Source organism: Somniosus microcephalus, chromosome 20 (genome assembly GCF_052327205.1).
Source record: "Somniosus microcephalus isolate GS21.2 chromosome 20, FLI_Smic_1.0, whole genome shotgun sequence".
In the NCBI taxonomy this organism is placed as follows: Eukaryota; Metazoa; Chordata; class Chondrichthyes; order Squaliformes; family Somniosidae; genus Somniosus; species Somniosus microcephalus.
This window is the reverse complement of record NC_141006.1, coordinates 62,947,970-62,966,220: the sequence shown is the minus strand read 5'-3', so window position 1 is coordinate 62,966,220 and position 18,251 is coordinate 62,947,970. Positions and strand designations below refer to the sequence as shown.

Genomic DNA, 18,251 nt, shown 5'->3' with positions numbered 1-18,251 from the left:
ATTTCCAGCATCTTATTTGTAACATTTTTACAAAACAATCCTCTCTCTCTCAACTATAGGTAGCAGATACTGGAATGGTAGTCAGATAGTACAGTCGTGATTGTCTAAAATCAGCTGATCTTTCTACTTGCCTAAATAATTTACTTCCTGTCATCTGAATTCTAAGTAATACAATCACAAGCTTTATTTTACTGATTAATGTGATTGAGGGGTTGTGCTTTAAGCTAAAGGAAAATTAATGTTATTTTGATCCCCCTAAGTGAGCACAGCTAATGGCAGTTAATTTCTTCTTCAGTTCTTTAATCATGCTTTTCAGTTATTGGAATACCATCCAACTGGCACTTGATAATGTTAAATCTGTGTTATTGCAGCGCCAAAATAAACTCAAGACACGTGTAGCTCACCAGACTAATAACTTTCTCAAAAGAGTAGAAAATTCATTTTTTTAAAAAGTCCCATTCACTTTGCAAACTGTACCAACACATTTTTATTGCTTTTCCCCCCATTAAAAGTACCTCTCCTAATTATAAAAGGATAGCATTATCGGGAGCTACACTATAGAAAACCACAGTCACAATTTTTAAAATTTATACAAATAAAAAAGACATTAAAAGCCAATTAAAAAAGACAAAACATATAAATTAGCTGGATACACAGGTTGTTGCTAAGATTTTTCAAATATTTTATCTATTAGGAACAAGCACTATCAATTGATAGGAATATTAGACAATCATTTCACCAGCAGAGGTCACTGTCTACCATAAAAAATACAGCTTCGTTTTTACAGGCGCACAGTGGAGATGACTCATTCTGAAGCACATTCAAACAAGTCCCTCAGCAACCGTGTTGCATATTATGTTCAAAGACAATGTTTGACTTTTAAGAGTAAGAAATACCCCCAATTTCATCCCCAGTTGCCATTGGTCTCCAAGGCCGAACCCGATTGCACCCGAATTTGAGCAGGCAACCGGTTCCCCAGCCTCACTGGAGGTCCATTTACTATTTATCGGACCACTCATACATGCGGAGTCAAAACCAAGTACAACCTTAGGTGAAGCGAGGGTATGCAGACACAATTCAGTCGTTATGCTGTAATTACACCCCCCTGCCAGTGGTGGTGCAAAAATCATGCAGGCTAGGTAAGGGAGGAATTTGGGGCGGAACCTTATTTCCACGGGTTAGCCACCCCTTTCTGCCCATATTCAAAAATCCCGACAGAGGGGTGAGGGGCACTTCCCCTGCTTTCAACTGCCCCAAACCCTGCCCCACCCCACATCATGCGTCACAGTAAGGGGCAATAGTCAGGAGGGGACTTTCCGCATGGGAAATCCCACTAGTTCCACCCAGTGTACAGCCCAGCCTGCAAGAGGACCCACAATGCGATTTCCCCTGAGAGATCAATTGCCATTAGCAAAGCGCAATGACAACCAGGAGTGGCTACCTTCCCATTCCCGTGACTGATGGGAGACACCCAGGGAGCAGCGTCAATGGCATGAGCACCTGCTCCTTTTATGGAAATGACCCCACCCTGGGATTGAGACAGGTTGAGCACCAGGGCGGACTGGAAGGCAGAAGTCCCACCTAGCCGCACATCTGGCGGTGCAGTGGCACAGCTGGAATTTCCAGGCACAGATAGCTACATGAAGGATGACAAGGATATTTATTTATATATATCTTTTAAACTTAGTAGTACTGCAAATGTTGTATGTATTTTTTTGGTGATAGTGCCATTAATGGGGTACATTTTCATCTTCACTACCTTGATAGTAATCTTGCAGGGGGGTATTATCCATGCTTAATAGAACACACCTGATTTTCATTTATTGATTTCAGTGAAATTTCTGTAAAGGCCACGTGATCCACTCCGCCAGATTACCGCTCAAGCAGAAGTGACAATCTACCCCGTAGGATACTTTGACAGACATCAACATGCAGAGGTTGATATTTCCCTTTTATGAAAGATTATATTGAGAATTAGCAAAGTATGTTGAATTATTTCCAAATGATGCACCAGAACTAATCTGCAGCTCTAATACTCCCTTTATACTTTGCCAGAAAGAAAGGACAGGCAAAGTGTGATTTAAAATAAACTTCCTGAATACCTCACTGCAAGTGTTCTGAAATAATGGAGTTATTACTGTTGCTGGCTGCAAATTTATATTCATTGGATTTCTGCACGGATGCCTAGAATGTATAAGGCAGAAATGATAGGCTGCAAACAAATGTAAATGCACGTCACTCCCCTTCACTGGAGTGAGAAGCAAAGTTTTGCTGATTTGATTAAGTCACCATCATACTTGAAAACACATTCCAGGCAGCAGAGGTCAAATAACATCTTCCTTAGTGGCTGCATGGGCATTCTCTGGTTTTTGGATCCATTATCAGCTAACTGCTTTCCTTTGTAAATTATTTTTTTAAATTTTTTTAAATTCATTGATGGGATGTGGGCGTCGCTGGCTAGGCCTGCATTTAGTGCCCATCCCTAATTGCCCTTGAGAAGATGGCGGTGAGCCGCCTTCTTGAACCGCTGCAGTCCACATGGTGTAGGTACACCCACAATACCTACATCAGTTCCCATAGGAGCGAAGCTTTGCAACCTACACGTAGATCGATATTAGCATTACTGTACACTGTTAATCCACCATACCACAAGATAATTAAGGATAAGGTGGCCATTCAATCCATCACCCATCTCTCCTCCGCCCCCGCCTTACAGTATCCAATTGATGGTAGGGTTTTAGTCTCTACTCTTGTACCTGGAATTCCATTCCACATGTTGATCAATGTGTGTGAAAACCTTCCTGCTATCAGTCCTGAATTTGCTTTTCACTAGCTTGAAGCTGTAGTCCCTTTAACTCTTCCTATTTACTTTATCCCCCACGGCGTTAACTATCTTATGTACTTCCATAAGATCTTAGAAATGAGCAAAAAGATTTGATACCCTCTACTAGAGAATGATGAGATATTTGGGGTAATGGTGATCCTGTACTTCTCGCAGGGAGTCACATTCAGAGAGTGCGGAATAGTGATAGGGCTACAGCATCGTAACCCCAATTGTCTGACTTCTGATGGCCCTGAGCACAACTTCTCCCTGGCCGTGTGGGATCATATACTAATCCCCCCTTTATTCCTTTAAAATATTTGCCCCATTTTTATTTTTGAGCTACTTTCACTAAAAGGATAGTGTTGCAACATTACAAAGTTTTCAGACAGTGCATTATCAGAAGCAGCCAGGAACAACCCCTTCTAAAAATTCACCTGGATATCTACCTTTATGACCTTGGGCAACTTTACAGTACAACAGCCAATAGCCCAGATGCAGTGAACTTTTGCAAAGTTTTCTTAAAGTTTAAATAAAATTAATTATGTAAGAACAGGTTGTTTTCAGTAATCACATCATTGCCATGAATCAGTTAATAACAATGCTTCATATTAGCGAGGATATTATCTTAGAGATCAAAAAAGTTGTTCAATGTATTATGAATTTTCAAAATGAAGCTATTTCTGAATTTTTGAAAACAGTGAGTGAAGGGTAATTTAAAGCTTTGGCCAAGAATTCCAAATCACCTGGGAAAGTTACCCCTCCCCGCCCAAGTTTGTTTTCACACACTGGTTTGTATTAATCCAGATCTACAACGCCACACTAAGGAGAATGTAAAACCAAAATGTGCAGGAAAAATTGACTTTCCCCTTTTGTATCTGGGCTGTAATCGATTAGCAATGCTTCTGCTGCTGTCAAGTCTGTGAAACTGGAATATACATTGAGATTTACAGTTAATGTAATTATAAATCCATTAAAGTAAGTTCCAGCGTGTGTTTAACTCGTGGATGTACCTCTTAGCTCAGTATAACTTAGTCCAAGTATGCACACCTATACTGTTCAACAATTTAACCATTCACACTCACTCACTTTTGCAGACAAATTGACAACAGCTTAGAAACACCTTATACAACATACCACAGTACACCTATTGGGTGTCATATTGAAGTTATATGCAATTTCAAGATTCATATACAATTTGTACAATATATATTCATATGCATTTGAGATACTGGACAGATGATAGAAGCACCGGCAGTACTTAACACAGGTTGTTCTACTCTATAAACTATCCGCTTCCCTGTTATGATAGGCACAACCTACACAATTTACAATGTACAGGAGTGGACACTGAGGAGTGCACTGGCTCCATAGTATGAGTTATTACCTTTTATTTAGGGTGCAGTATTGTTAACTTCTCAACCATCCCCATTCTCACTGGGTCTTAAATCTACAACCCACAATTAAATTCCTAATGCTTGGGAGTTTCATCCTATTTGAAGGCATTGCTCCTCTTGGGTATAAACATCAAAACAAAGAGCCTTTAAAAATTTTACATATTCAGAGAGGTGGAGTCTGTTCAAAATCTCTACTGTAAAATATCCAGAATCCTTAGCTATACCCAGCTGGGATATTTCCATGAAATTCTATTATTGCAAACCTAATGTATGTGCAAGTCACAATGCTTCGATATATGCAACTGGATATCATTTCCTGTTCCAGCATGCTTTCAGAAAGAGAAAAATGATCCGAAACCTCTACAGAAAGTTAACCCAGTCTGGTAAGTTTCAGCTCACTTCAGTGTCAGTGTGAACACTCTCAGTTTCAAAGTATTTCTTAGCCAGATTCAGAGCAGTGAAAGGCTGGGATAGGAAGGAAAATTGGAGCTTACTTAAAGCTTCCACTGCCAATAGCAATCTTGCCGTTGGAGCAGTATACATGTATGCAACTTACAGTATTAGAAAAAAACTTAACTCTCACTCATTTGAAACAAGATTCATTCATTTTGGTTTAGAAATTGAGCCGATTTTGATGTATTTCACTCCTAAAAATAAACATAGCTCATGTGTTTGTGGGTTTATGATCTGTCTCGCTTCTTTTGATCATAAATTTCACCGCTAACATTTCCAGGATGTTAGTAGCTCTAAGAATTATTACATCTCAAATACTGGGCTGAAAGCTATTTTTAAATTGTTGATCGAGGGAAGTAGAGCTGATTAAGGTTAGGGTGGTGTAATGCCATATTAACTAAACGACAAGCAGTGGGGAGGGCTGTATAAACTGCAGTATTTAGCTAACAAGTAACAAAATAATACAAACACACAATAAAATCAAGCAGTGATCAGACAGGTTGGTACCTGCTCGAAATAGCAGGTAGAAGAATTTCATACAAATAGCACAATTTTGCCCCATTGAAGTTGTTGCTTGAAAATTGAACACCTCAAATATTTCAAGTTAACACAAGCATACAAAATGGACCATTTTAAGGATGAAGGCAAAATGTTGACATAAGTCAGATGCGGTCTTTTAAAATAATATTTTCAGTGGCTTAAAGTCAGAAAAGTCCATAAATTGGATTTAGTGATTTTAAAACAGGCTGATATACATATAGCAATGCTTCTGTTATCATGTGTGTATCTTTGCTGCTTTGACTGACTATAAAGATTTACATTGAGAAAAAAAAAACTTGCACTAGAGCGGTCACAGTGACTCGATAGCTGGCAATTAAACTGCAAAACTATCTTTTCCATCATCCTCTAGGGCTTCAATCCATGTGATAGTTCATTAAATGTTAGGCTTGAAGATTAACTTCTCTTTCATTTTCATCTCGCTAGTCTTCCAGGCTTCCTCTCCAAGCCGTAATGTTGATTTATTTATTTTATGTTGTTCAGTTCTGTAAATTTTCTCCACACCTTGCCTTCCCCCTTTGACCTGCCAGGCTCCGAGGTGAACTTGACACACAGTGCCAAGGAATCCTGATGATTTTCAGGTCACTTGTTTTAAAGCTTTATTGACACACAGTCTTCAGTGTAAAGGTCCTTCCTCGACATGTTACGATGCATCTTTCAGCTCTGGGCTCTCTGTTGATTCAGGGGGTGCTTCTGTTGATGGTTTCTGAGTGCCTTCTGCTCCTTCTTAATTCAAAATAGAAGAAGAACAGTAAGGAAAATGAAAAATAGTACTTTGTGTCTACTAAACTGAAATTTAGATCTTAAGAAAGAGCTCCTTTATTTTTGATCCCTTACAGAACAGATTCAGTGACAACATACATGTAAGCCTGTGGATAATAGTTTTATAGGTTCCTCTAAAAGTTGCTTTTTTTTTTTAAGTCAGTGCAAGAGCAGTCATTACTTTATCTCCCCGTTTATTTCACCCTCTAGTTGGTACAACATGTACTGTGTTATTTACGAAGAAATTACTAAACCAATCTCATCCCATCAAATCAAATCTCCATAATGATTTACCCAACAAAAAGCCCTCTATAATCTATCTGGATCAGCAAGGGTCAGACACACAATCAGGTAATTACCTAAATATTACAGGCATGAAATATTCATGCATTTCTAAAAAAATGTTAACTATAGCACCAGCTACATTTCTAGCATTTCATTTCTCAGTCTGTAGCTTTTGTGATGCCTTAACATTTTTAAAAGACTTTTCTGCTCCAATTTTCACCACTCTTTTCTTGAGGCACCGACTTACTGTCGAGTACAGTTCCACAGGCACCAGGTGCTGGTCAGTACCGCACCGCTCTAGTCATTCTTAGATATGTGAGCCTAGGCAGAGTGTGTTGGCAGGCTATTCCACTGCAGTACACATCTTTCCTTCACCCAACATGCACATGTTGTTGGCCCTATTCAGCAAAAATCACTAGTGACCGGGAACAGGAACCCTGGCTGACCTTTCCTTCCTCAGCCCAGGAGTATGGCTCGAGTCATGCTTGTTGGACCCGATAGTCTTTGCCTTCACCAGCTGAGCCATCAGGGAAGCCGTCTTGCAACTCAAGCAAAAAAATTACCAATAAATATAGACTATAAAAAGGCCAACTAGAATAATGTGATTCGACTTGGGTTGGCACATCAATTCCCTATGGTACAGACTTACAGAACAGACTTCCAGGTGAACTGTAAGAGACATTTTTGAAACAAGAAAGATACGAGAGTAAGGGATATTCTGGTCAGTGAAAAGGCACTTGTAAAGAAATTCCAGACATTAAAAGTTAGTCATATTTAAAATCTTTCTATTTCATTCACTCTTACTATTTTTCCTTCAGCGATACAAGCATAGCCATGGTCAAGCATGTAAACATTTGGAATAAAAAAAAAACAGGTCACTCATTCCAACCAATACACTGACATCCAGGACATTCGTGAACTGTTTATCTGGATGATTGACTTGGATTGTACAATTGAAAAAGTCTCTACTGATTGCCATGTTATAAATAGTGTGACAGGGCAGATTCTGCCCAGAGTGTGTGTGCATTTGCTGTGATCAGCTTCAATATGCTGTATAGTTATTTGTAAACGCTTCTTCATGGTGGAATGATTATTCACTGAAGTTCAAATACCAGGAGGACAGATGTTGGAGCAGAAGGGAAACATAGAAGATAGGAGCAGGAGTAGGCCATTCGGCCCCTCGAGCCTGTTCCGCCATTCAATGTGATCATGGCTGATCATCCAAATTCAGTACCCTGTCCCTGCCTTCTCCCCATATCCCTTTAGCAATATATCCAACTCTTTCTTGAATATACTTAATGAACTGGCCTCCACCACCCTCTGTGGCAGAGAATTCCACAGGTTCACCACTCTGGGTGAAGAAATTCCTCCTCATTTCAGTCCTAAATGGCTTACCCCTTATCCTTAGACTGTGACCCCTGGTTCTGGACTCCCCGACCATCGGAAACATCCTTCCTGCATCTACTCTGTCCAGGCCTGACAGAATTTTTATAGGTTTCGATGAGATCCCCTCTCAATCTTCTAAACTCCAGTGAGTATAAGACCAATCGACACAATCTCTCCTCATACATCATTCCTGCCATCCCAGGTATCAGCCTGGTGAATCTTCGCTGCACTCCTTCCATGGCAAGAACGTCCTTCCTCAGGTAAGGCGACCAAAACTGCACACAATACTCCAGGTGCGGTCTCACCAAGGCCCTGTACAACTGTAGCAAGACATTCTTGTTCTTGTACTCGAACCCTCTTGCTACGAAGGCCAACATACCATTTGCCTTCTTAACCGCCTGCTGCACCTGCATGCTTACCTTCAGCAACTGGTGTACAAGAACACCCAGGTCTCTTTGCACTTCCCCTTCTCCCAATCTATTGCCATTCAAATAATAATCTGCCTTCCTGTTTTTGCCACCAAAGTGGATAACCTCACATTTATCCACATTATAGTGCATTTGCCATGTTTCTGCCCAATCACCCAACCTGTCCAAATCGTGCTGGAGTTTCACGACATCCTCCTCACAGCATACCCTCCCACCCAGCTTTGTCTCGTCTGCAAATTTGGAGATATTACATCCAATTCCCTCGTCCAGATCATTACTATATATTGTGAACAGCTGGGGTCCTAGGACCGATCCTTGCGGTACCCCACTAGTCACTGCCTGCCACTCTGAAAACGACCCGTTTATTCCAACTCTTTGCTTTCTGTCCGCCAACCAGTTCTCTATCCAAGTCAATACCTTGCCCCCAATCCCATGTGCCTTAATTTTGCACGCTAATCTCTTATGCGGGACCTTATCGAAAGCCTTCTGAAAGTCCAAATACACCACATCCACTGGATCTCCCTTATCTATTTTACCAGTTACATCCTCAAAAAATCCAGTAGATTAGTCAAGCATGATTTACCTTTTGTAAATCCATGTTGACTTTGTCTGATCCAGTCACTGCTTTCCAAGTGCTCTGCTATTACATCTTTTATAATGGACTCTAGCATTTTCCCCACTACTGATGTCAGGCGTACCGGTCTATAATTCCCCGCCTTTTCTCTACCACCTTTTTTGAATAGTGGGGTAACATTAGCTACCCACCAATCCATGGGTACCGTTCCAGAGTCTATCGAGTTCTGGAAGATGACCAGCAATGCATCTAGAAAATGTAGAACATTTTAACTCGGAGCATAGAATTGTGGAATAGGCTACGAGGAAAGGCCTCTAAAGCAAACAGAATGGGTTCAAGAAACAAGTAGGGATTGAGGGATATTATGAAAAGTTGGGTAGGTGTGGATAATCTTTGGGTCAGGCTGTTGGACTTTCTGTTCTAGATAGTCTTACATTACCAACACTTTTCATGAAAGCAATGCCTCTTTAAAACTAAGCTAAATCTTTTTGCACTGTATGAAATTGTTTTTAAACCATTTGTATTAAAGAAGGATAAACAATAATATTACAATAAAAGTAACACAAAGAAACTTTCTGCACACTGTCACAAAGACCAGAAGCTGTCTGCTAGGTAAGCTGATCTCAGGGCACCAGTTTAGAACTTGGAATTGGTGAAGGAGGGGGAAAATTAGGCAAGGTACCCCAATCCAGATTGCTATGCAGTGACTCCTGCCGAAACATGTTGCAGGCGGGAATCTGCGGAGGAGAGAAAGGGACATGATGCCCCTCTTAGCCTATACATGAAGGATAGCCAGTTGGCCAAGTACCAGAGGGCACCTGTTGTCCATGAAGCTGTTTACTGCAAGAGTTAGTGCCATCAGGAGAGAGGGGAGGAAACATTTAGAATAAAGTCAAAGTAGTAATACCAGCTTCAATCACTGGGGTGCACTGCAGCTAAAGAAAAGGTAAGCACAAGAAGAGCAGCTTATTTTTAAATAGGAATTTAATGTCATAGAAATGAGTAAAGAAAAAACAATTCATGCATGAAGCAAACTTATTTTGCTACTCCTTCGCCAGAGTGCAGTGGCCTGTAAAACTGTTTTTTGTGATGAAACTACTCAATTTTACACCAGGGAATTTTCATTTGAATGAGTAATGTTGCTTTTTATTTGGATATAATTGCCGCATTAATAAAAAAAAAAATTCAAATAAAAGCTCGACCGTGCACGCAACAGCAATTGTGTCCGTAGCTACATGAATTCCTCTCAAAAAGCACACAGGACTGGACGCAAGACAGGTCATCATACCTGCGTTTATGGATAGTTCTGCCAGTTTCATGGGAAGTTCTGATGGACTGACCCCAGCAGGCGAGCCCAGGATGTCAGGTAAAGCATTTCTTCGGCCTGTCCGTCCAGACGTTGCAAAGTCCAGCACAGGCTCCACCTCAGTCATTGCAGCACAATGTCCTTACACCACCTGAAAACACACCACAAAGCAAAGTGAAGTACTTCCAACAACTTGCTCTTATTTAGAGCCTTCAACATCAGCAAGCATCCCAAAGCACTTCACAGAGGCAAAAGTAAACAGACACAGAAGTGGTGGATACAAGATCAAAAAAAAAAAAAAAAAAGTTTTTAAGGAGGCTTTTGAAGGCGGGGAAAGAGGAAGTAACGTGGAAGGGTTATGGGGTGTTGCTGAAAGCTCTGCCACTGAAGGCGGAGCAGAGGGCAGGAAGATGCAAAGGAGGCAAGAGGCAGAGGAGCTGGGGACACACACAGGACTGAATCACAAATCTAGGCCTAATGCACCGTTTTCAACAGCCACAGGAGACCAGATGCACCATCTGTTTAACAAGTACAATTGATTCACATTGAATTCACAGCCCCAATGTTACTGAGCCACATATGCTTTTAAACAAGCACATTAAACGGCAGTGTTGTTACTGTAAAACTGTAAAGAAACTCTTCCTTTGTCAAAACAAGGGACAATGACATCACTCAAACAATGACAGTATCATTGTGGTGACTGTAGCTGACTTCATTGACATGTGCAGCTCATGTGGCAGTTTCCCTAAAACAGCAACAATCCTTTTTTGTAAGGTTCCAATTTGGGATGACGCATAGTTTCAATTGAACATGTTCCTTTGAGGACTTATAATATGTTTGAGAGTCTGTTAGCTGAGTTCAGCATACCTGAAATGAGAGATTCCATCCTTTCTCAAGTAAACCAAATATATATATTACAGGGTTTGCTTTTTATTTTAACAGTCACACCATCTCTTACTCTTTCATTTTTCTGCAGGACTTCAACACTGAAATTCTTTCCCCTCCATCAATTTGCTTTTATTTCTACAATCCACAGACTTATAAAATCCAAGTTGAGGATTATCTAATCATTATTTCATCTCAGCATCTGGTTTATTCTTGTCAACTCTAATGGCGTCCTGCACGAAGTGCCTTGGCTCTTCATCTAGATTTCTTTATTTTTATTTACTTATTTTAAAAAAGTGTTTGATATATTAGGATCTGAGTGACCAGGTCAGTGTAAATAAACTTCTGTATCAGGCCTCCTGCTATATCAGGACTGCCAAAAGGAAACAGACACTGCGGATAGAGGATCACTTCCACAACAACTCGGACCACTGGCGTATGTGGCAAGGCATCCAGTCCATCACTGACTACAAGAGTAAAAACACCAGCCCCCTGGTTAGCGATGCCTCCCTTCCGGAGGAGCTTAACAACTTCTACGCTCGCTTCGACAGGGACAACAGGGAGCCGGCTACCAAAGCCTTGCCACCCCCGGAAGACCAGGTGCTCACTCTGTCGACCTCCGACGTAAGGGGTGTTCTACGCGGAGTGAACACACGAAAGGCTGCTGGACCGGATAGCATCCCTGGACGGGTACTCGAGGAATGTGATCAGCTGGCTGATGTCTTCACCACCATCTTCAATCTGTCATTGGCCCAGGCAGTAGTCCCTACATGCTTCAAGACCGCTACCATTATTCCTGTGCCAAAACAAACGGCTGTGACGTGCCTGAACGACTATCGACCTGTCGCACTCACACCCATCATAATGAAGTGTTGAGAGAGACTGGTCCTGGCTCACATCAAAGCCAGTGTTCCCGCCTCTCTTGACCAACACCAGTTTGCCTATCGTGCAAACAGATCAACGGAGGATGCAATCACAACTGCTCTACACTCTGTACTAAATCACTTAGATGGTAAAGAGACCTACATCAGAATGCTGTTCATAGACTACAGCTCAGCATTCAACACTATCGTCCCCAACAAGCTGGCCACCAAACTCCACACTCTTGGCCTGAACATTTCCCTCTGCAACTGGACCCTGGACTTCCTAACAAACAGACCCCAGTCTGTCAAATTAGGTAACCACACCTCCCCCCCCCCAACCCTGAACACGGGGGCCCCACAAGGATGTGTGCTGAGCCCCCTCCTCTACTCCCTCTTCACCCACGACTGTGTGGCTGTTCATGGTTCCAACACCATTATCAAGTCTGCGGATGCTACCACGGTAGTAGGCCAGATCACCAACAACGATGAGTCAGCCTACAGGGAGGAGGTCCAGCATCTCGTGAAGTGGTGCGCCGATAACAACCTGGCCCTTAACATCAAGAAAACCAAAGAAATCATTGTGGACTTCAGGAAGTCTAAAGGCGGAAGTCACACCTCCATCCACATCAATGGGGCTGTGGTGGAAAGGGTGGACAGCTTTAAGTTCCTCGGAGTCCACATCACGGAAAACCTCTCTTGGTCCCTCAATACCTCCTCTCTGGTGAAGAAGGCCCAGCAGCGCCTATATTTCCTAAGGAGGCTGAAGGGATGTAACCTGTCACCCCTGATCCTCTCTAACTTTTACCGCTGCACAATAGAGAGCATCCTGACGAACTGTATCACAGTATGGTATGGCAGCTGTAGCTACCATGACCGGAAAGCCCTGCAGCGGGTAGTCAAAACTGCCCAACACATTACCGGCACCCGGCTACCGACCATAGAGCACATATACCAGAAACGCTGTTTACGGAGGTCACGGTCCATCATCAAAGACCCTACCCACCCCAGCCACAGTCTGTTCGCCCTCCTGCCATCTGGGAGACGCTACAGGTGCATTCGCACCCGAACGACCAGATTTAGGAACAGCTTCTTTCCCAGGGCTGTCATCCTACTGAACTCCACAAATAAACTCTAAAGCCTGCACATCTGCCAATGCACTTTATTATGGTTATGTCTATGTTAATGTATTACAAGCCAAATGAATGTTGAATGTTTAAATGTCTTAATCTAAATGTACACTCTCGGGAGCCGCAAGCCTACATTTCGTTGTACTGCACTTGTGCACTAACAATGACAATAAAGTTGATTTGATTTGATTTTGATATGAGCTGATCAGATGGGAATTCAATGATTCACTTCATTTAAATTTGTCAATTAGTCATTGACAATGTTAGTGTAACTATTCACTAAGACACCCGATTATTGCACACACTATGACCTGGATAGTCACAGGGGCCGGTAACATTGGGGGGAGGGGGGGTGGTAATGGGGGACTTTTGCATGAGATTAAGGCCTAGAAATTCGGTGGGCTGCGCCACCAGTTAGCGCCCGAAGAGAGCACTCAGTGGCTTTAGTGCCACTGGCCACGCCTCCCGCGATATTTAGCTGGGGCGCTAATGGTGGCGTTAGCCTGTTGTGCTGCGCCGCCACCGATGACGTCAGTGTGCGCAGCGCCCCGATCTCGATATTCGGTAGCGCCCGCCTCTGTAGCGCCATTCGCAAATCGCGCCCGGTTCACGGGGCCCACCTGTGGCGGCAGTGGCACAAATTAAGGTGGAGGTGCGGGGCGGCCGTTTTTTCGGCGGCCGCCTGCCAGCACCCCCGTCCCCTGCCTCCTGATCTCCCCCCGCGGCATTGCCGGCTGTTTGAGCCCGGCACTTCTCCTCGGTGCCGGGCTCTTTTGCCGGCACTCGCGATCTCCGATTGCGCTGGTGCAGGCCCCTCCCCCTTAAGAATAGGAGGAAGGCCTGCAGTACCGCGGCACGTTGCGCTGCGATATTCAGTTTCAGCGCCCTAAGAGGGACGCGGAGCGCCTCGAGCCTCGCCCCGTGTCCCTCTTGGGGCGTTCAAGCTGAATTTCCGGCGGTCGCAACTGCTCCGATCGCTGCGCTAATTCCGGCGCCCAGGCGAGCTTGGCGCCCCGTTTGCGGCTCCACCGAATTTCTCCCCCTAAATGTTTAATGTAGAGTCCCTGATGAGGTAGATTGAACAGGCTCTGTATAAAAAAAAAAATTAAAAAAAATGGACTTGATGGGAAGAATAGCTTTTTGCTATTCCATGCGTTCTTTTATTCTAAACTCTTCCAAAATGCTATTATAGAAAATTTCACTGAAATGCACAGTTCACCAACCCCCCCCACCCCCACAAATTGGGCTCCGTAGAATTGGTAGTTTCATTACATCAGAATTATCTGGCTTGTAATGCAGACATTGATAAAATACACGGAGACCCGTAAAATTTACAGCATAGTAAGGGACCACTTGGCCCACCGGGCCTGTGCAGTGCCAGCTCTTCAGGAGGAACGCTCTGCTGTAATTCCATTTCCCTGTGCTTTGAAAAAGGAAAGAACTTGCAGTTCATGTCCTCAGAACTTCCCAAAGTGTTTCACCGGCAATTAATTTGGTTATGTGAGGAAACACAGCAGTGAGTTTGCACACAGCAAGGTCCCACAAATAGCAATGGGCAGTTAGTCCGCTTTGTGGTGTTGGTGGAGGAATAAATGCTAACCACGTTGCCAAGAAACCCCTCCCCCCGCTCTTCTTCAAAAACAGTGCCACGCGATCCATTAACTACCATCTGGCAGTTGGAGCCTCAGCGTAACAGTGGTCGAAAATAGAAAATAGGCACCTCCAACAGTGCAGCACTCCATCAGTACTGCATCCACCTGTCAACCTAGATGTGTACGTTCTGGAGTGGATCTTGAACCCACAATCTTCTGACTCAGATGAGAATGAGCCAAGCTCACACCTCTCCCGATTCTTTTATATACTCCCTTTCAAATACTTACTGCATCACTATTGAGGTAACTTGTTAATCATAGTCAAGTACAGGAAGTATTAACTTGTATAAATGAGATACAGTATTTTTAAACACAAGGCTGGCTAACTATTGATTGTACATTAATTGAGAGAACCCAATTTAAAATTGTCTGACTAAGGAGACAAACTCCCGTAAACTATATATCACCCAAGTGCAATTAGGTGACAATCCACGTGACCCTGTTCAGCTCATGGATTGCATTTCGTTGGTAACAAGCCGAAGTTAAAAGAAGTGAACGGTACAGATCATATTACAGTAGCAAATTATTTAATATTTATACACATGCAATACAACTGCTCTGAATATCAGTAACTAAAAGTAACCGGTTACAAATTACAAAAACCTCTACAAAAATCCCATTTGTAATGCATGTAAAGGCAATTTGGATCATTTCCATAGTTCCTTTCAGTGCAAATTAAAGCTCCGAATAAAAAGGGTACTCTTGTAAATTACATCAGTCTTCAGTCCAGACTTTGAAAATCTGAATGACACAATGCTCTGGCACTGTCAGCAGATAAGGTAATTAATTGGTATAGCAGGTTTATCAATTATTGATGGCTGTTACCCGTTTCAAATGCTAGGTTAAAAAAATTTACATGTGTCATCATGACTTAAGTATACTTATGAAAATAACCAACTGTGCCCGATGCACAACACAAATTTGCTGTTTACCATGTAAGACAGCAAAATCTATTCAATGTCAGCAAAAACATCTCTCGTTATTTTTACCTGCTTCAGTGAACTCCTCCGCACTCTACAAGCATTTGTTAAACAACCTAATGCCATCTGATATGAAGCCTCCAATTTTACTGACATACACTCTTACAATCGCACATCATTCATACAACTAGATTTTAATTTTGATAAATGTCAATGTGCAGGCGCGCAAGAATATGCTTGGCATTTTCTGGTATGAACATAAAAAGATTTAAGAAAAAAAATGTATCAGTCTTTCGGATGCGATGTTAAACAGAGGTAGAGTCTGCCCTCTCTAGTGGACATAACTTATCCTGTAACAGTATTTGAAGAGCAGAGGAGATCTCCCAGTGTCCTGGCTCCACCAAAATAGATCTTGTCATTTATCTCGTTGCTCTTGTGGGACCTTGCTGTGTGAAAATTGGCTGCTGTGGACATTATAATAGTGACTAAACTTCAAAAGTACTTTGAGACATCACAAAGATGTGAAAGGCGCTATATAATTACAAATCCTTCTTTAATTTAAACTTGTCCACATTCAAGTGTTACTAACAAGGTGTAAAATTGCAAATGTTTTCCTTCTTAAAACTATTCATCTCAGCAAACACAGGCCATTTACAATCTGTACTACAACAGCTAAATTGCACCCCACATGTAAAAATGGCTGTTTTATTATTTATTCTGAATCATATTGAAAATGAGTACACTTCTTTCCCCATTTCAAATCATCTCGCTCCATGCACAAAGAAGTCCACTAATGATTAGAAAACTTCACAAGAACCCAACAAAGTTAGAGACTTATCCACTGAGGACTTATCCTCCTCAAATTCGGCTGCCCTCAAAAGTTTGTCACCATCCTCCGCCTGCTTCATGACGACATGCAAGTCATGATCCTGACCAACGGTTCTATCACAGACCCAATTCACGTACGAACCGGGGTCAAGCAAGGCTGTGTCATCGCACCAACGCTCTTCTTGATCTTCCTTGCTATAATGCTCCATCTCACCCTCGGTAAGCTCCAATCTGTAGAGCTAATTTACAGAACAAATGGGAAACTGTTCAACCTCCGTCGCCTCCAGTCCAGATCCAAGGGCATCTCATCCTCTGTCGTCGAATTACAGTATGCAGATGACGCTTGCGCCTGCACTCACTCGGAGGTCAAACTCCAAACTGTTGTGTATGTACCTTTAAGAACTGATTCTATACTGCAGTACCGGCAATGACCACCCCTGTATATAAAGCCATAGCAGACTTCTGTATTTCAGTCTTGAGTTCCCCTCTGTTTAGTAAATACCTGTTTTATTGTTCTCCTGCAGTCTGAGTATTATTGATACCCAGACACGACACTGGCGACGGGCAGGTTCGAACTCACCTGCAGTACTGCATCACCTCACGGGGATCTTTTCCCTGAAGAGAAGCTTCTTGGAGGTCGAAGTCAGAACGGCGGGCATCGACCGCGGGCAACCGCCCAGGGATCCATCGGAGAGTTGCAGGGGAGGCTGTGGAGAGCTGGGCCTGGCTCCCCAGTCGAGGTGTTCCAGCAAGTCGTGCTGGTAGCAGGTAGTGCGCTGACCCTTCCGGACTGCGGCGGGCTCAGGCTCGATCGAGCGGCTCTGCAAAGGGGCCGTGCAGCGTCGTCGGGAGGGGAGAGAGAGGGTGGAGCGCACAGGGTGCGGTCGGTGCTCAAGAACCGGGCAGCGTGGAGAGGATAGAACGAGGGGAAGGAAAAGTGAAATGCGCCAAAGCCGCGGGTCGCCGCCATTACCCTGTAGAACGCTAGGAGCAGCGTGGCAGCAAGGGGAAAAAGGAAAAGCGCGGGAGGCACCATTTTAAATCACTCAAGATGCCGAAGAGTGGCAATATCACTGCTTTCAACAACGAGGTAGAAGACTGGACCACGTATGTGGAAAGAATTGAAGTGTACTGCGAGGCAAATGAGGTGGCCGATGGAAAGAAGGCGTCGGTATTATTAAATTTGATGGCCGCGAGAACGTACAGCCTATTGCGGAATTTAATTACCCCAGCTAAACCAATGGAGAAAAGTTTTGAAGAGATTGTTAATACCTTACAAGAACACCTAAACCCTACACCGCTGCTGATAGCAGAAAGATTCAAGTTCCATAAAAGAAACCAGCACAAAGATGAGAGCAATGCTGACTATCTTACGAAACTACGCAAGTTATCGAAGCACTGCCAGTTCGGAGCAGGACTGGCAGACACCTTACGGGATAAGTTTGTCTGCGGGCTCCAGTGAAGGAACCCAGAAACGACTACTTGCGGAAAAGGACCTGACGCTAGAACAGGCTTTCAGCGTGGCAGTATCCTACGAAGCAGCAGCACGGGGAGCTGCGGAAATACAACAGAAACCACAAGAATACAGCGCTAACGAAATGGCGTCTGGAGCAGAAAAGTGCTATCGCTGCGGCAGAACAACCCATGATCAGAAGGACTGCTGGTTTAAGGACAAAGTATGCAGGCAATGTGGGAAAATGGGACACATAGCAAGAGTCTGCAGGTCGGGAAAGAAAACCAACACTACAAGAACTACTAAGGAAAAGTACAAGAAAGTAAAGAAATTGACAGACAGCAGTTCGGAAGATCAGGAGAGTGATAAGGACTCCGGGAGCAGGAGACTAAGTTGTCTAAAGTTACACAACGTGATCGCAAAGGAGGATCACCGAACCATTTGGGTCACCCTCATGATAGCAGGGTCCCCAGTAAAGATGGAATTGGACACAGGATCAGCCCTAACTGTCATGAATCGACAAGACTATGAGCGGCTATTCCCACACTTACCC

General features: G+C 43.2%; 1 protein-coding gene across 3 annotated transcripts in view; it reads right to left on the bottom strand.

Moving 5' to 3' along the window:
• Positions 1 to 469: 469 nt before the first annotated feature.
• LOC147103338 (cAMP-dependent protein kinase inhibitor alpha-like) overlaps positions 470 to 18,251 on the bottom strand; it is a 164,881-nt gene continuing 147,099 nt past the window's right edge. For 2 of the 3 annotated variants that reach the window (XM_085962820.1, XM_085962819.1), the window contains 2 exons: positions 9,953 to 10,121; positions 470 to 5,955 (listed from right to left, as the gene is read on the bottom strand). In XM_085962820.1, the coding sequence (XP_085818946.1) occupies positions 5,873 to 5,955; positions 9,953 to 10,097 (228 nt within the window). In that variant the 5' untranslated portion in view covers positions 10,098 to 10,121 and the 3' untranslated portion in view covers positions 470 to 5,872. The remainder of the gene's footprint in view (positions 5,956 to 9,952; positions 10,122 to 18,251) is intronic. The other variant, XM_085962821.1, reaches the window with a different exon arrangement.